Source organism: Cnephaeus nilssonii (genome assembly GCF_951640355.1).
Source record: "Cnephaeus nilssonii genome assembly, chromosome: 18".
Lineage (NCBI taxonomy): Eukaryota > Metazoa > Chordata > Mammalia > Chiroptera > Vespertilionidae > Cnephaeus > Cnephaeus nilssonii.
In genome coordinates, this window is record NC_137089.1 from 35,796,080 (window position 1) to 35,808,354 (window position 12,275).

Below are 12,275 nucleotides of genomic sequence, written 5' to 3' on the forward strand. Positions count from 1 at the left end.
TGGTGGTTTGCAGGCCGGCCACGCCCCCTGGTGACCCAACTGGAGGCCCTGGTATCTGGGATTTGTTTATCTTCTACAATTGAAACTTTGTAGCCTGGAGTGAAGCCAAGCCTTCTGCTCCTTGGTGGCAGGGGATTTATTTATCTTCTATAATTGAAACTTTGTAGCCTTAAGCGGAGGCCTGGGCTGGCCAGGGTGTGTGGAAAGCTTGACTTTCTCCACTGCCGGGGAAACCCAAGCCCCTCTCCTGCTCTCTGTGGCCGCAGCCATCTTGGTTGGGTTAATTTGCATACTTGCTCCTGATTGGCTGGCGGGCGTGGCTTGTGGGTGTAGCGGAGTGGTTAATTTGCAATTACTCTTTTATTAGATAGGCTATAAAAGCCTAAGTGATGGTTACGACTGGAATGACTGGTTGATCAGTCGCTATTATGCGCACTGACCACCAGGGGGCAGACACTCAATGCAGGGGCTGTCCCCTGGTGGTCAGTGCACTTCCGTAGCCAACCTCCCACAGCCCCTCCCCGCCGGCTGGCCAACCTCCTGCAGCCCCTCCCCCCGGGCCCTGATGGGGAGAGCGGCCAGCCAACCTCCCGTGGTCCTTCCCCCCAGCCGGCTGGCCCCCTGATAGGCCTCAATCACTGGCCAGGCTGAGGGACCCCACCTGTGTATGAATTCGTGCACTGGGCCTCTAGTCTGATAATAGAGAATTATTCTCTCTCTCTCTCTTTTTTTTAATAATAAATCTTTATTGTTCAGATTATTACAGGTGTTCCTCTTTTTTTTTTCCCTCCCCTCCACCTGATTCCTTACCCTCCACCCCACCCCCCTACTGAGAATTATTCTCTTACTTTTTGGTAATTTTTTAAAAGGTATGAAATAGCCTTTTATAAAAAGACTATTGGCCTGGTGCACAAAATTTGTGCACATTAGAAGGGAATTAATTAGAAGAAATATTTTAATATTGCTACTTGCCCTTTCTCTATAATAGAAGTGTCAGAGATGAAAGAAAATTAGTAAAATGTATATTAAATCTCACTCCTGTCAGAGTCTGGGGCACACCACGGGACCTAGAGTCAAGTCCCCACCCACCACCCGCACACACTTCGAAAATGCAGGAGACCCAGATCTGGCCGGCCCCACCCCTGCCAAGCCTCTCTGGGTGGGGGGTGCATCCTCAGGTCCCCCAGCCCGGCACTGGATGGGGGGGTGCAGCCTCAGGTCCCTGGCCCGGCGCCGGGTGGGAGGGCACAGCCTCAGGTCCCCTGGCCCGGCGCCTGGGCGGGGGATGTAGCCTGAGGTACCCTGTCAAGCCCTGCCGGGCGGGGGCACGGCCTGAGGTCTCCCGGCCCGGAGCTGGGATGGGGGGTGCGGCCTGAGGTCCCCCGTCAAGCCCAGCACCCCCTGCAGCGTCATGTAAGCGCTGAACAGAGACGCACACAGGCAGTGTCACGTCCCTAGCCGGGGATGGAGGCAGGCAGCTTCACCTCAGCGTTGGGCGAGGACACACGCAGGCAGCGTGACGTTAGCACTGGGGGCAGAAGTCCCCACCCCTGTCCCCGCCCACAGACTGGTTGTGACTGTGACACTGTAACGGACAAATTAGCATATTACCTCTTTATATGTATAGACTAGAGACGCAGTGCACAAAAATTCATGCATGGGGGGGGCGTCCCTCAGCCCGGCCTGCCCTTTCTCACAGTCCAGGAGCCCTCAGGGGATGTCTTACTGACAGCAGGGAGTGGGCCTAAGCCGCAGTTTGGCCTCCCTCTGTAGGAGGCGACTGGGCCTATAAGGGGAAGCGCTGCCCCCTTCACCCCACCACTGCTGCTACTGCCCTTGGCCCTCACAGCCACCGCGGCTTTGTCTGGAAGGACGTCTGGAAGGACATTTGGCTGTCCGATCTAATTAGCATATTATGCTTTTATTATTATAGACTAGAGGCCCAGTGCACGAAATTCCCCTCAGCTCAGCCTGCATCCTCCCCAATCCGGGACCCCTTGGGGGATGTCCGACTACCGGGTTAGGCCCAATCCGCAGACATCCCTCTCACAATCTGGGACCACTGGCTCCTAACTGCTTGCCTGCCTGATCGCCCCTAACTGTCCCTCCTGCTGGCCTGGTCACCCCCAACTGCCCCCCCCCCCCCCCACCAGCTTAGTCACCCCTTACTGCACCTCCCACCAGCCTGGTTGCCCCTAACTGCCCTCCCCCCCCCCAGCCTAGTCACCCCTTACTGCACCCCCTGCCGGCGTGGTCGCCCCGAACTGCTCCCTCCCGCCAGCCTTTTTGCCCCTCACTGCCCCCCTCTGCCAGCCTGGTTTCCTCTTACTGCCCCCCGCCAGTCTGGTCGCCCCCAACTGCCCCCCCTGCAGGCCTGGTCACTCCACGCAGCCTGCTGCTCAGTCGTTTGGTCGCCCCTCACTAACCCCCCTGCCGACCTGGTCGCCCCACACAGCCTGTTTGGTCATCCGTTCTGTTGTTTCGGATGCGATGGTCGCTTAGCCTTTTATATAGATATAGATATAGATATAGATATAGATATAGATATAGATATAGATATAGATATATAGATATATATAGATTAGATATATAGATAAATAGATAAGTATAATTACTTTTTATTTTCTCTTTTGAATGAGTATGATTTCCCCAATCACTTCGTTAGGCTTCTCCTTCTTTAAAAAAAAATCTTTATTATTGAAAGTACTAGCTTTCCCGTTGCAGGAAAAATCCTGTAATAGGGTTTCCTGCTGCACTCTACCCCGCCCTGCCTGCTCTCCTCCCTTGTCCCCCGCCCCGCCTTCTCCGCCAGCCCCCCTGCTTTTCTCCCTTCTCCGCCAGCCCCCCTGCTTTTCTCCCTTCTCCGCCAGCCCCCCTGCTTTTCTCCCTTCTCCGTCAGCCTGACCGCTCTTCTTCCTTCTCCCCTGGCCCCGCCTCCGCTCCTCCCTTCTCCCCCGGCCCCGCCTCTGCTCCTCCCTTCTCCCCCGCCCCGCCTTCTCCGCCAGCCCGCCTGCTTTTCCCTTCTCCCCCGGCCCCGCCTCCGCTCCTCCCTTCTCCCCTGCCCCGCCTTCTCCGCCAGCCCGCCTGCTTTTCTCCCTTCTCCCCCGGCCCCGCCTCCGCTCCTCCCTTCTCCTCCCCCTGGCTTGCTTGCTTCTCTGCAGCTTTGCTCCCTTCTGCAGCTCTTGGCTTCTTTCTAAGCTGTCTTGATATGCAAATTAGCCACCATTTTTGTTGGGGTAATTTGCATACCCATCCTGATTGGTTGGTGGGCGTGGATTGGCTGGTGGGCGTGGCTTGGGCGTAGCGAAGGTGCGGTCAATTTGCATAGTTGTCTATTATTAGGTAGGATTACATATGCTCCCTTTTTTATCCCATCAACCCCCTTCAGCCATCCTCAAACCCCTCCCACCCCCCTTTTTTTGGTGGCATATATCACTGTTAGAAATGACATAGATTTTACCAGTTCTGGAATTGATTAAAAAAAAAAGTGTCTTAACAGTATCACTAACTTTTTCATTTAATTGAGCACATAGTATAGACACAGTTTTATTTCAGTGATGAAATATAATCAGTGCTTAATATGATTGCAAACTAAGACCATGGAATAATTTGGCTTATTTTTTAAAGTTTGTGCAAAAAGCAACTTCTCATGTCTTATATATGAAGTATTACAGGTATCAGTTTGGGAAACGTTTGATCTTTAATTATGCTATAAAAGACTGAAAAGCTGCCACAAAACGGGTTAACTTTTATATGTATATATATATATATATGTATGTATATATGTATATATATATATATATATATATATATATATAAAATATATTTTATTGATTTTTCACAGAGAGCAAGGGAGAGGGATAGAGAGCTAGAAACATCGATGAGAGAGAGACATCGACCAGCTGCCTCCTGCACACTCCCCACCAGGGGATGTGCCTGCAACCAATGTACATGCCCCTGACCAGAATCGAACTTGGGACCTTCCAGTCCGCAGACTGACACTCTATCCACTGAGCCAAACCGGTTTCGGCAACTTTTATATTTTTGAGTGCTTAATTTATTTTTAAATTTCATTTTTCAATTAGGGCTTACATTTAATATTGCATTAGTTTTAGCTGTACAGCATAGTGGTTATTATTTTAAAAGTATCATTTTGCGTCCTTTTATAAACAAACTAGAGGCTTGTTGCAGGAAGATTCCTGCAAGAATAGGGCTTCCTGCGGCCAGAGCGAAGCGGAGAAGGGAAGCGGGCTTCGCTCCCGTCTCTGCTGCCTTGCTCCCTCCCTTCTCCGCTGCCTCGCTCCCTCCCATCTCCGCTGCCTCGCTCCCTTCTCCGCTGCCTCACTCCCTTCTGCAGCACTTGCTTCGCTCTCTTCTGCAGCGCTTGGCTTTCTTCTACGCTGTCTTCAGTCTTCCCTCCGCGCCTGCGTATGCAGATTAACCGCCATCTTTGTTGGGTTAATTTGCATACTCGCTCCTGATTGGCTGGTGGGCATAGCAGAGGCACAGTCAATTTGCATGTTTCTCTCTTATTAGTGTAGATATCTGGGAAGAAAATGGCAATTTTTGTAACCTATGGGAAAGTAAGAAATCTTGAGGTCAAACTACAAAGTAGTAGCTATATTGGAACAAATTTTTATTTTCTAATCAAAGAATTATAATCAGATAGGTCTTCATGAATTAGCACCTTAGAAAGACATCTTTCAGATTTTAATTTCATGATCTCTTGTTTGTACAAAACAGCCCGTTAATACTCTGTCTTCTAGAAACTTCTACAGGGCTTGGGGAATCTTGATGTTCAAGGATCTCCACATAACCCAGGTAGAGTCTTTCTATTATAATACTAGGGGCTCAGTGCACGAAGATTCGTGCACAGGGGGTGGGTCCCTCAGCCCAACCTGCACCCTCTCCAATCTCGGAGCCCTCAGGGGAGCCCTCTCCAATCCGGGAGTTTCTGTCTGTCTTTGCAATCATATGAGCGAATTGTCTGAGACCCCAACCCAGTTTGGTTTGTTGCTCACAGAATAACAGAGGCATTTTTTTTTTCTTTGCTTCATTGGTGGAGATTTCATGGAAGTTTTAGGCTATCTTCCCTTTAATTTTTCCTAGACACTCTGATTTTACTTATGTCTCTCACCTTTGCTTTCCCTCCATCCCCCACCGCAACAGTACCTTGCTCCAGGCTCACTTTGCTCTAGTGTCTAGGAGATCCATCTGCCACTAGAACTATGATTTCCAGCATTCCTGGTGCACCCCGTGCTCTGGGCTTCCGCTTCCATTCCTGGGGTTGTCACCAGAACTACTACTCCCAGAATTCCTGGTGCTCCCCGCGCTCTGGGTTTTCCCTTCCTGCTCTGTCTCCGTCCCATGGCCTCCTGCTCTGCCAAATCCTCCAAACTGCCGGCTCTCCTGCTCTGCTCTCCGCCCAGTGCCTGTGTATGCAAAGTAACCTGCCATCTTTGTTGGGTCAATTTGCATACTAACTCCTGATTGGCTGGTGAGCATTGCAGAGGTACGGTCAATTTACATATTTCTCTTTTATTATATAGGAGGATTACTAGAGGCCCAATGCACGAAATTTGTGCAAGGGGCTTGGCCCCCGCTGCCACGGAGGCTGCCTCTGCCTCTGGCCTACTCACCACCCCCTCCCCCCCAGGCTTTGTCCTGAAGGTTGTCCAGTCTAATTAGCATATTATACTTTTATTATTATATATAGGAATATTATTATACCATTCTGCTTTCAGTTATGGTTAGTAACAGCATGTTACGAGTTTTCTCAGACTATTGAGATCAGGTTAACATACCCATTTTATTGAATATATATTTCTTTACTGACACAGGGATAAATTTCTGAAACACATAAAGAAGTACAAAAATCTCAGTTTTTATTTTTCTTTCATCATCTTCGTTGATAATGTACTTACTGATGCTGATACTTTTTTTCTCTTCTGACCACAATTATTCCACTGCATGCAAAACATTGGTAATTTGAAAGCCTTTTCATTTTAATTCCATTATTAGTTTTGATTTTTGCTCAGGATTAAGTTCTTAAATCTCTACTCTTAATATAACTTCTTTTCTCTCTTGCCTGTACCCCCGTCCTCTCCAAAAGCCAATTTAAGGCATTTTAAATACTTGATGTTCTTATTATGTTATTGTTAAAATACAGTTTTCTAATGCTACTTTATTAAGTTAATAATGTTAGGTAATTATGATACATAATGGATACACATGCATACAGCTAATATGTTTAGTCAAGTTTTATTCATAATAGTAACGGTATTTTAAACTGAAAACTAATTAGTGCTATGTATTTGTATGGTATGTTTTACATTTGAGGAAGAAGCATTATTTAAGTGTAGCTTTCAAAATCTTAATCTGGCAATGATAGCATTAAGGTTCAAACAAAGTACTGGGTTATAGTACAACCTTTTTTTTAAAAAAATATTTTTATTGATATTTTTACAGAGAGGAGGGGAGAGGGTAGAGAGTTAGAAACATCAATCAGCTGCCTCCTGCACACTCCCCATCGGGGATGTGCCCGCAACCAAGGTACATACCCTTGAATAGAATCGAACCTGGGACCCTTCAGTCCGCAGGCCGAAGCTCTATCCAGTGAGCCAAACCAGTTAGGGCTGGTACAACCTTTTTGATAAATACATTAATATGTAAATTTCTCTGGCCTTTTAAATTATATTTTTTAATATTTTAAAAATTAATTTCAGAAAGGAAGGAAGAGGGGGAAAGAGGTAGAAACATCAATGATGAGAGAGAATCATTGATTGGCTGCTTCCTGGTCATAACCTGGGCATATGCCCTGGCTGGGAAACAAACCGTGACCTCTTGGTTCATAGGTCGATGCTCAATCACAGAGTCACTTTTTAAGTCACTTCATTTTCTTTTTCACTTACACCTCATTCCAACTTGTTGGAAGCGTTATATTAATCTGATAACTTTATTTTAAAATTATTATCCATTGACCATATGGCTCTGAGGCATTATAATAAAAATTTAATTCAATTAAATTATATTTCCAATTTTTTATGGTAAATCTCAGAACTTAGGTGCTTTTTCCTTGTTGTATTTATTTAAAAATACTCAGTTCCTTCCTCTATGTGTTTAAGGTTAGCTAGAGAATTCTGTTCTACTGCTTCTTGTATTTTTTGTTCCTTAATATAGTTAATACTTTTATTTAAAAATCATGAGCTTTAAGGATTTAAAAAAATCTATTTTCAACATTATAACAGTATATCTATAAATATCCATTTAAACAATTCCCAGATTTAGCACAAATTGGTTACTTGTTCTTGTTCCTATACTTTTTTTTAAAGCCAGATCTCTTCAGAAAAAATGATATTTAATGCTTAAATTTGAAAAATGTTTTTAATGTTTTAGGATGACCAGAGTTTGTGGGGTTTTTTTATTTGTTTGTTTGTTTTTAATCATTTGACCTGTAAAATAAAAATTGAGCCCAGCTGGCGTGGCTCAGTGGTTGAGTGTTACCTATGAACCAGGAGGTCATGGTTCGATTCCTGGCCAGGGCACGTGCCTGGGTTGCAGGCTCAATCCTCAGTGGAAGGTGTTCAGGAGGCAGCCGATCAATGATTCTCTCTGATCATTGCTGTTTCTCTCTGTCTGTCTCCCTCTCAGAAGTCAATAAAAATATATATTTTTTTTAAATGAAAAAGGTAAATTATAATTCAGAGATTATCATACATTATTAGGCAACTTATGATGTAACTAATGGTCCCTTTCATGGGGGACCTTTAATAGAAATGAAACTGCCCGTATGTTTGAAACACTAAAACATAATTTTCATTTAGATCATTAAGAAGTTTTATTCTAATATTTTGGTGCCAGATGACAATCTTTCCCTATTTGTACCTTATAGCTTACCAGCCCTACAACAGAATGGAGCCCCAGTCACCCAGGAGAGGATGCAGTGGCATCTTTTGCTGATGTTGGATGGATAGCCGAAGAAGAAGGAGAGTGCTCAACAAGACGAAGGTTAGTCTGGAAACCTATGAGAACTGAGATAGGGTATTTATTATTTTAAAAGATGTTATCTTTGCGGTATTTACCTTTAATAGCTGAATTTGGTCTCTAGTAATTAATCCAGGTTTTCTTTTTAGCACTCATCTGTTCTGTTTATTTTAAAGACTCAGTATTTATAAATTTCCTAAAGACGTATAACTATTGTGTCCTTAAGAATTACAGAATTCCCTGCCTGTTAGAAGTTCTAATATGAGAGAACTGTCATAAATATGTTTAGATAAGTATAGTACTAAAATGGTATTATTGGTGTAGAGAAATCAATGTGGGTTACATTCGAAAATTTGTGTGGTCATTGGAGAATAAGTCCTAAAAATTCTGAATTTAAGTGAGTTATGATTCAAAGGAAACTATATGTAAGAGTTAGACAGGGACTTACATTTATTTGAAAGAGCCTGAATAAAGAATTACTATGGCTCAATCTAATAAACAATTATCCCACATATTCAACTCTTCATTCTTAGGCATTGAGGATACAGAGATTAAAATAAGACATAGTCCTAGTTTTCTAGGAATACTTGGTGTGCTAGAGGAGATTAAAGAAGAAAACAATAATATTAATACTGTAAAGTCGACTAAATACAGAAGGCCACTGTGGGATGGAGAGGTTTGGCCAGGCTTCTCAAAGAAGGGAAGGGGATGTTAGAGCTGAGGATCAGTAGAAGCCAAAAAGATTGAGTTCCTGGGTCTGTTGGTTCTTGCTATGCCCTGGGAGTGGTAGCTCTATAAGAACTCATTTTCCATTGGTTCTACTCCTTTGTGACCCATGGTGTAAGTAGGATCACTGGCTACCAGAGTCTGTGATCTAGAGGTGTCCCCTGGTGCGGCTTAAAAATCAGGGTGCCTCACAAGGGTGTAAGCATCTTTTGAGAGAGATACTAAGTAACTGGAGCGAGACAGAGGAAGAGTGCAAAGATTGCATCTACTGGCCTCTGTTCCCTGAGAGACTCTGTAGGCCTCTAGATGTGGGCCAAACCTGAAGCCTGTCCTTCAGGCCAGAGCTCCTGGAGGAGCAAATAGGCCTTCTCAGAATGACTGGGGATGTTTCAGTCTGCTGTCTGTGCAGTGCCCTGAGGATGGTAGTTGGCCAAGACCTGCCACTTTAATTTTTACGGTCCTATGGGAACCAGGAATGCAAGACTTCCTTGCCTTCAGAGCCAGGTGATCAAGGGTTGTCCCCTGGTGGCAGCCACAAAATTTGGGGCATTAGACATAAAAAATCGGGGCACAGACTCAAATGAAAGAGCCCCTCTGGAAGATACTGGTTCTCTGGAGCAGGGCAGAGGGAAGGTTAAAGATGGTACCTGTGGGGTACCATCTGAAGCTATGGGCAGAAGGCCTAGGGTATTTTTTCGGGGGGTGGGAGGAGAGGATGGCACTTACAGTTGGTGCCTGCCAGCCTCCATCCCCACAATATATCATAGCAGGCCCCTAGCTGTGTAGGTTGGCAACCGCTGGGTTAGATGACTGCCCCGCAGGCCGATGCTTTAAGATTAGCAAATGAGACTTTTACATAAAGTCCAGGCAGGATCAGCTGCTTCTGTGTTAGACCCTGGGGTGAGTGAGTCCCAGCATGAGAGCAAATTGAAGGGCCATTTCTCAGATCACTATAGCCTTGTGGATCTCTTGAATATGAATCCTGTTGGCTAGACATCTTGGGTGCTCATCTCTAAGATGCAGGTCTTAAAAGTTGGGGTACCCAATGTGGTGTTCAGACTCTTTGCTCCACAGGAAGAAGCTGTGGGTTTTGAGTTCCCTTCCCAGTGTGGGTCACTGCTCCTGGGGTGGGGTTTATTAAGAGATTGTGTCTCAGCCTCTCCAGCTTTAGTGCTATGTTTGTTTAGTGCTGTTTTTGTTGTTCGGCTAGATTTTACTTTTCAGAGGAAACTTCCATACATAGCTGTAGATTTGGTGTATTCACTGGAGGAGTGAGTTCAGGATTTCCCTATTCTTCCTGTGTTGCCATCTTGAACCAGAACTCAGTATTCCTGGGTATGGATGGACCAGTTTATTTCACCATGCACCAGTTGATGGACATTTGGCTTGTGTACAGGGTTTTTGAATTAACGTAAGTTTTCATTTCTCTAGATTAAATGCAATTTCTGAGTCATATAAGTCATAAGGTGGTTGCATGTTTATTTTATTATTTTAAATAATTCTTTATTGTTGAAAGTATTACATATGTCCTCCTTTTCTCCCCATTGACTCCTCCAGCCCACCCCTGGCCCCACCCCGGGCCTTCAGCACCCTATTGCCTGTGTCCATGAGTTATGCATATATGCATATAAGGTTTTTGGTTGATTACTTCCCACCTACCTACCCTCCCCTGCCTTCCCTCTGAGATTCCACAATCTGTTCCATGCTTCCATGTCTCTGGATCCACTCTGTTCATCAGTTTATTTTGTTACTTATATTCCACATGTGAGTGTGATCATATGATACTTGTCTTTCTCTGACTGACTTATTTCTCTTAGCATGATACTCTCCAGGTCCCTCCATGCTGTCTCAAAGGGTAAGAGATTCTTCTTTTTTACTGCTGCATGGTATTACATGGTATAGATATACCACAGCTTTTTTATCCAGTCATCTCCTGATGGGCACTTGGGCTGTTTCCAGATCTTAGCTATTGTAAATTGCTATGAATATAGGGGTGCATACATTCTTTCTGATTGGTATTTTGGGTTTCTTAGGATATATTCCTAGAAATGGGATCACTGAGTCAAATGGCAGTTCCATATTTAATTTTTTTGAGGAAACTCCATACTGTTTTCCATAATGGCTGCACCAGTCTGCATTCTCACCAGCAGTTCCCTTTTCTCCACATCTTTGCCAGCACTTGTCATTCGTTGATTTGTTGATGGTAGGTGTTCTGACAGGTGTTTGGTTCATTTCATCTATATGGTGAGATTTATGTTTGTATTAGTATTCTTAATACTGCAGATCCTTGAATGACACAGTAAGTTCTCGATGGATTTTTGGAAAATATAGGGTTTTTTGTTTAAATATATTTTTATTGATTTCAGAGAGAAGGGAGAGGGAGAGAGAGATGTTATGTTAGGGCTTCAGTCTGGCTCTCCCTCCTGTTTTCTCTGTGTTCAGTTTTTCTCTTAAAAAAAAAACCAAAAAACTGTTCCTTTTTAAAAAAATGTTTTTGACTTAAGAGACTGCTGAGACTCTTTTTCATTAACTTGAAAAGTGATGGTAATTGCTTATTGAATCATTTATATCAGAGCTGCTTTAAAATCTGTTAGGTAATTTTAATATCTCTGTTATCCCTGTATTGATTGTCTTCTATTTGTTTTATGGGTGTGTGTTTTAAATTTATTTTTTAAAATATATTTTTGATTTTAGAGAGGAAGGGAGAGGGAGAAAGATAGAAACATCAATGATGAGAGAGAATCATTGATCGGCTGCTTTCTCCTGGGGATTGAGCCCACAACCCAGGCATGTGTCCTTGACAGGAATCTAACCTGGGACCCTTCAGTCTGCAGGCTGAAGCTCTATCCCAGGAATTGTCAACCTTTTTAATGCCGTGACCCTTTAATACAGTTCCTCATGTTATGGTTGACCCCCAACCATAAAATTATTTTCGTTGCTACTTCATAACTGTAATTTTGCTGCTGTTTTGAATCGTAATGTAAATATCTGTGTTTTCCGATGGTCTTAGGCGACCCTGCTAGCGGTTCTCAACCTGTGGGTTGTGACCCACAGGTTGAGAACCGCTGCTGTAGAGCCTAAGACCATCAGAAAACACAGATATTTACATTACAATTCATTAACAGTAGCAAAATTACAGTTATGAAGTAGCAACGAAAATAATTTTATGGTTGGGGGTCACCACAACATGAGGAACTGTATTAAAGGGTCACGGCATTGGAAAGGTTGAGAACCACTGCTCTATCCACTGAGTCAAACCAGCTAGGGCAAGATTTCATTTTTTTTAAATGGCTGAGTAATGTTGTATATGTATAGATCACATCTTTATCCATTTGTCTAGTGATGGGCACTTAGTTTACTTCCATATCTTGGCTATTGTAAATAACACTACAGTGAACACAGGTGTGCATATATCTTTTCAAATTAATGTTTTGGATTTCTTCAGATACATACTCAGAAGTGGAATTGCTGGGGAATAAGGTAGTTCAGAGTTTACCTAGTCTGCCATCTTAACCAGAAGTCCCCAGTATGTGTTCTCTCTGGTTCTTGGTATGAATTATTTTTTA

At 44.0% G+C, this 12,275-nt stretch overlaps 1 protein-coding gene across 2 annotated transcripts in view; it reads left to right on the forward strand.

The window, feature by feature from the left end:
• MTFR1 (mitochondrial fission regulator 1) overlaps positions 1 to 12,275 on the forward strand; it is a 55,225-nt gene that overhangs the window by 32,637 nt on the left and 10,313 nt on the right. For both annotated transcript variants that reach the window (XM_079795862.1, XM_079795863.1), the window contains one exon: positions 7,892 to 8,007. In XM_079795862.1, the coding sequence (XP_079651988.1) occupies positions 7,892 to 8,007 (116 nt within the window). The remainder of the gene's footprint in view (positions 1 to 7,891; positions 8,008 to 12,275) is intronic.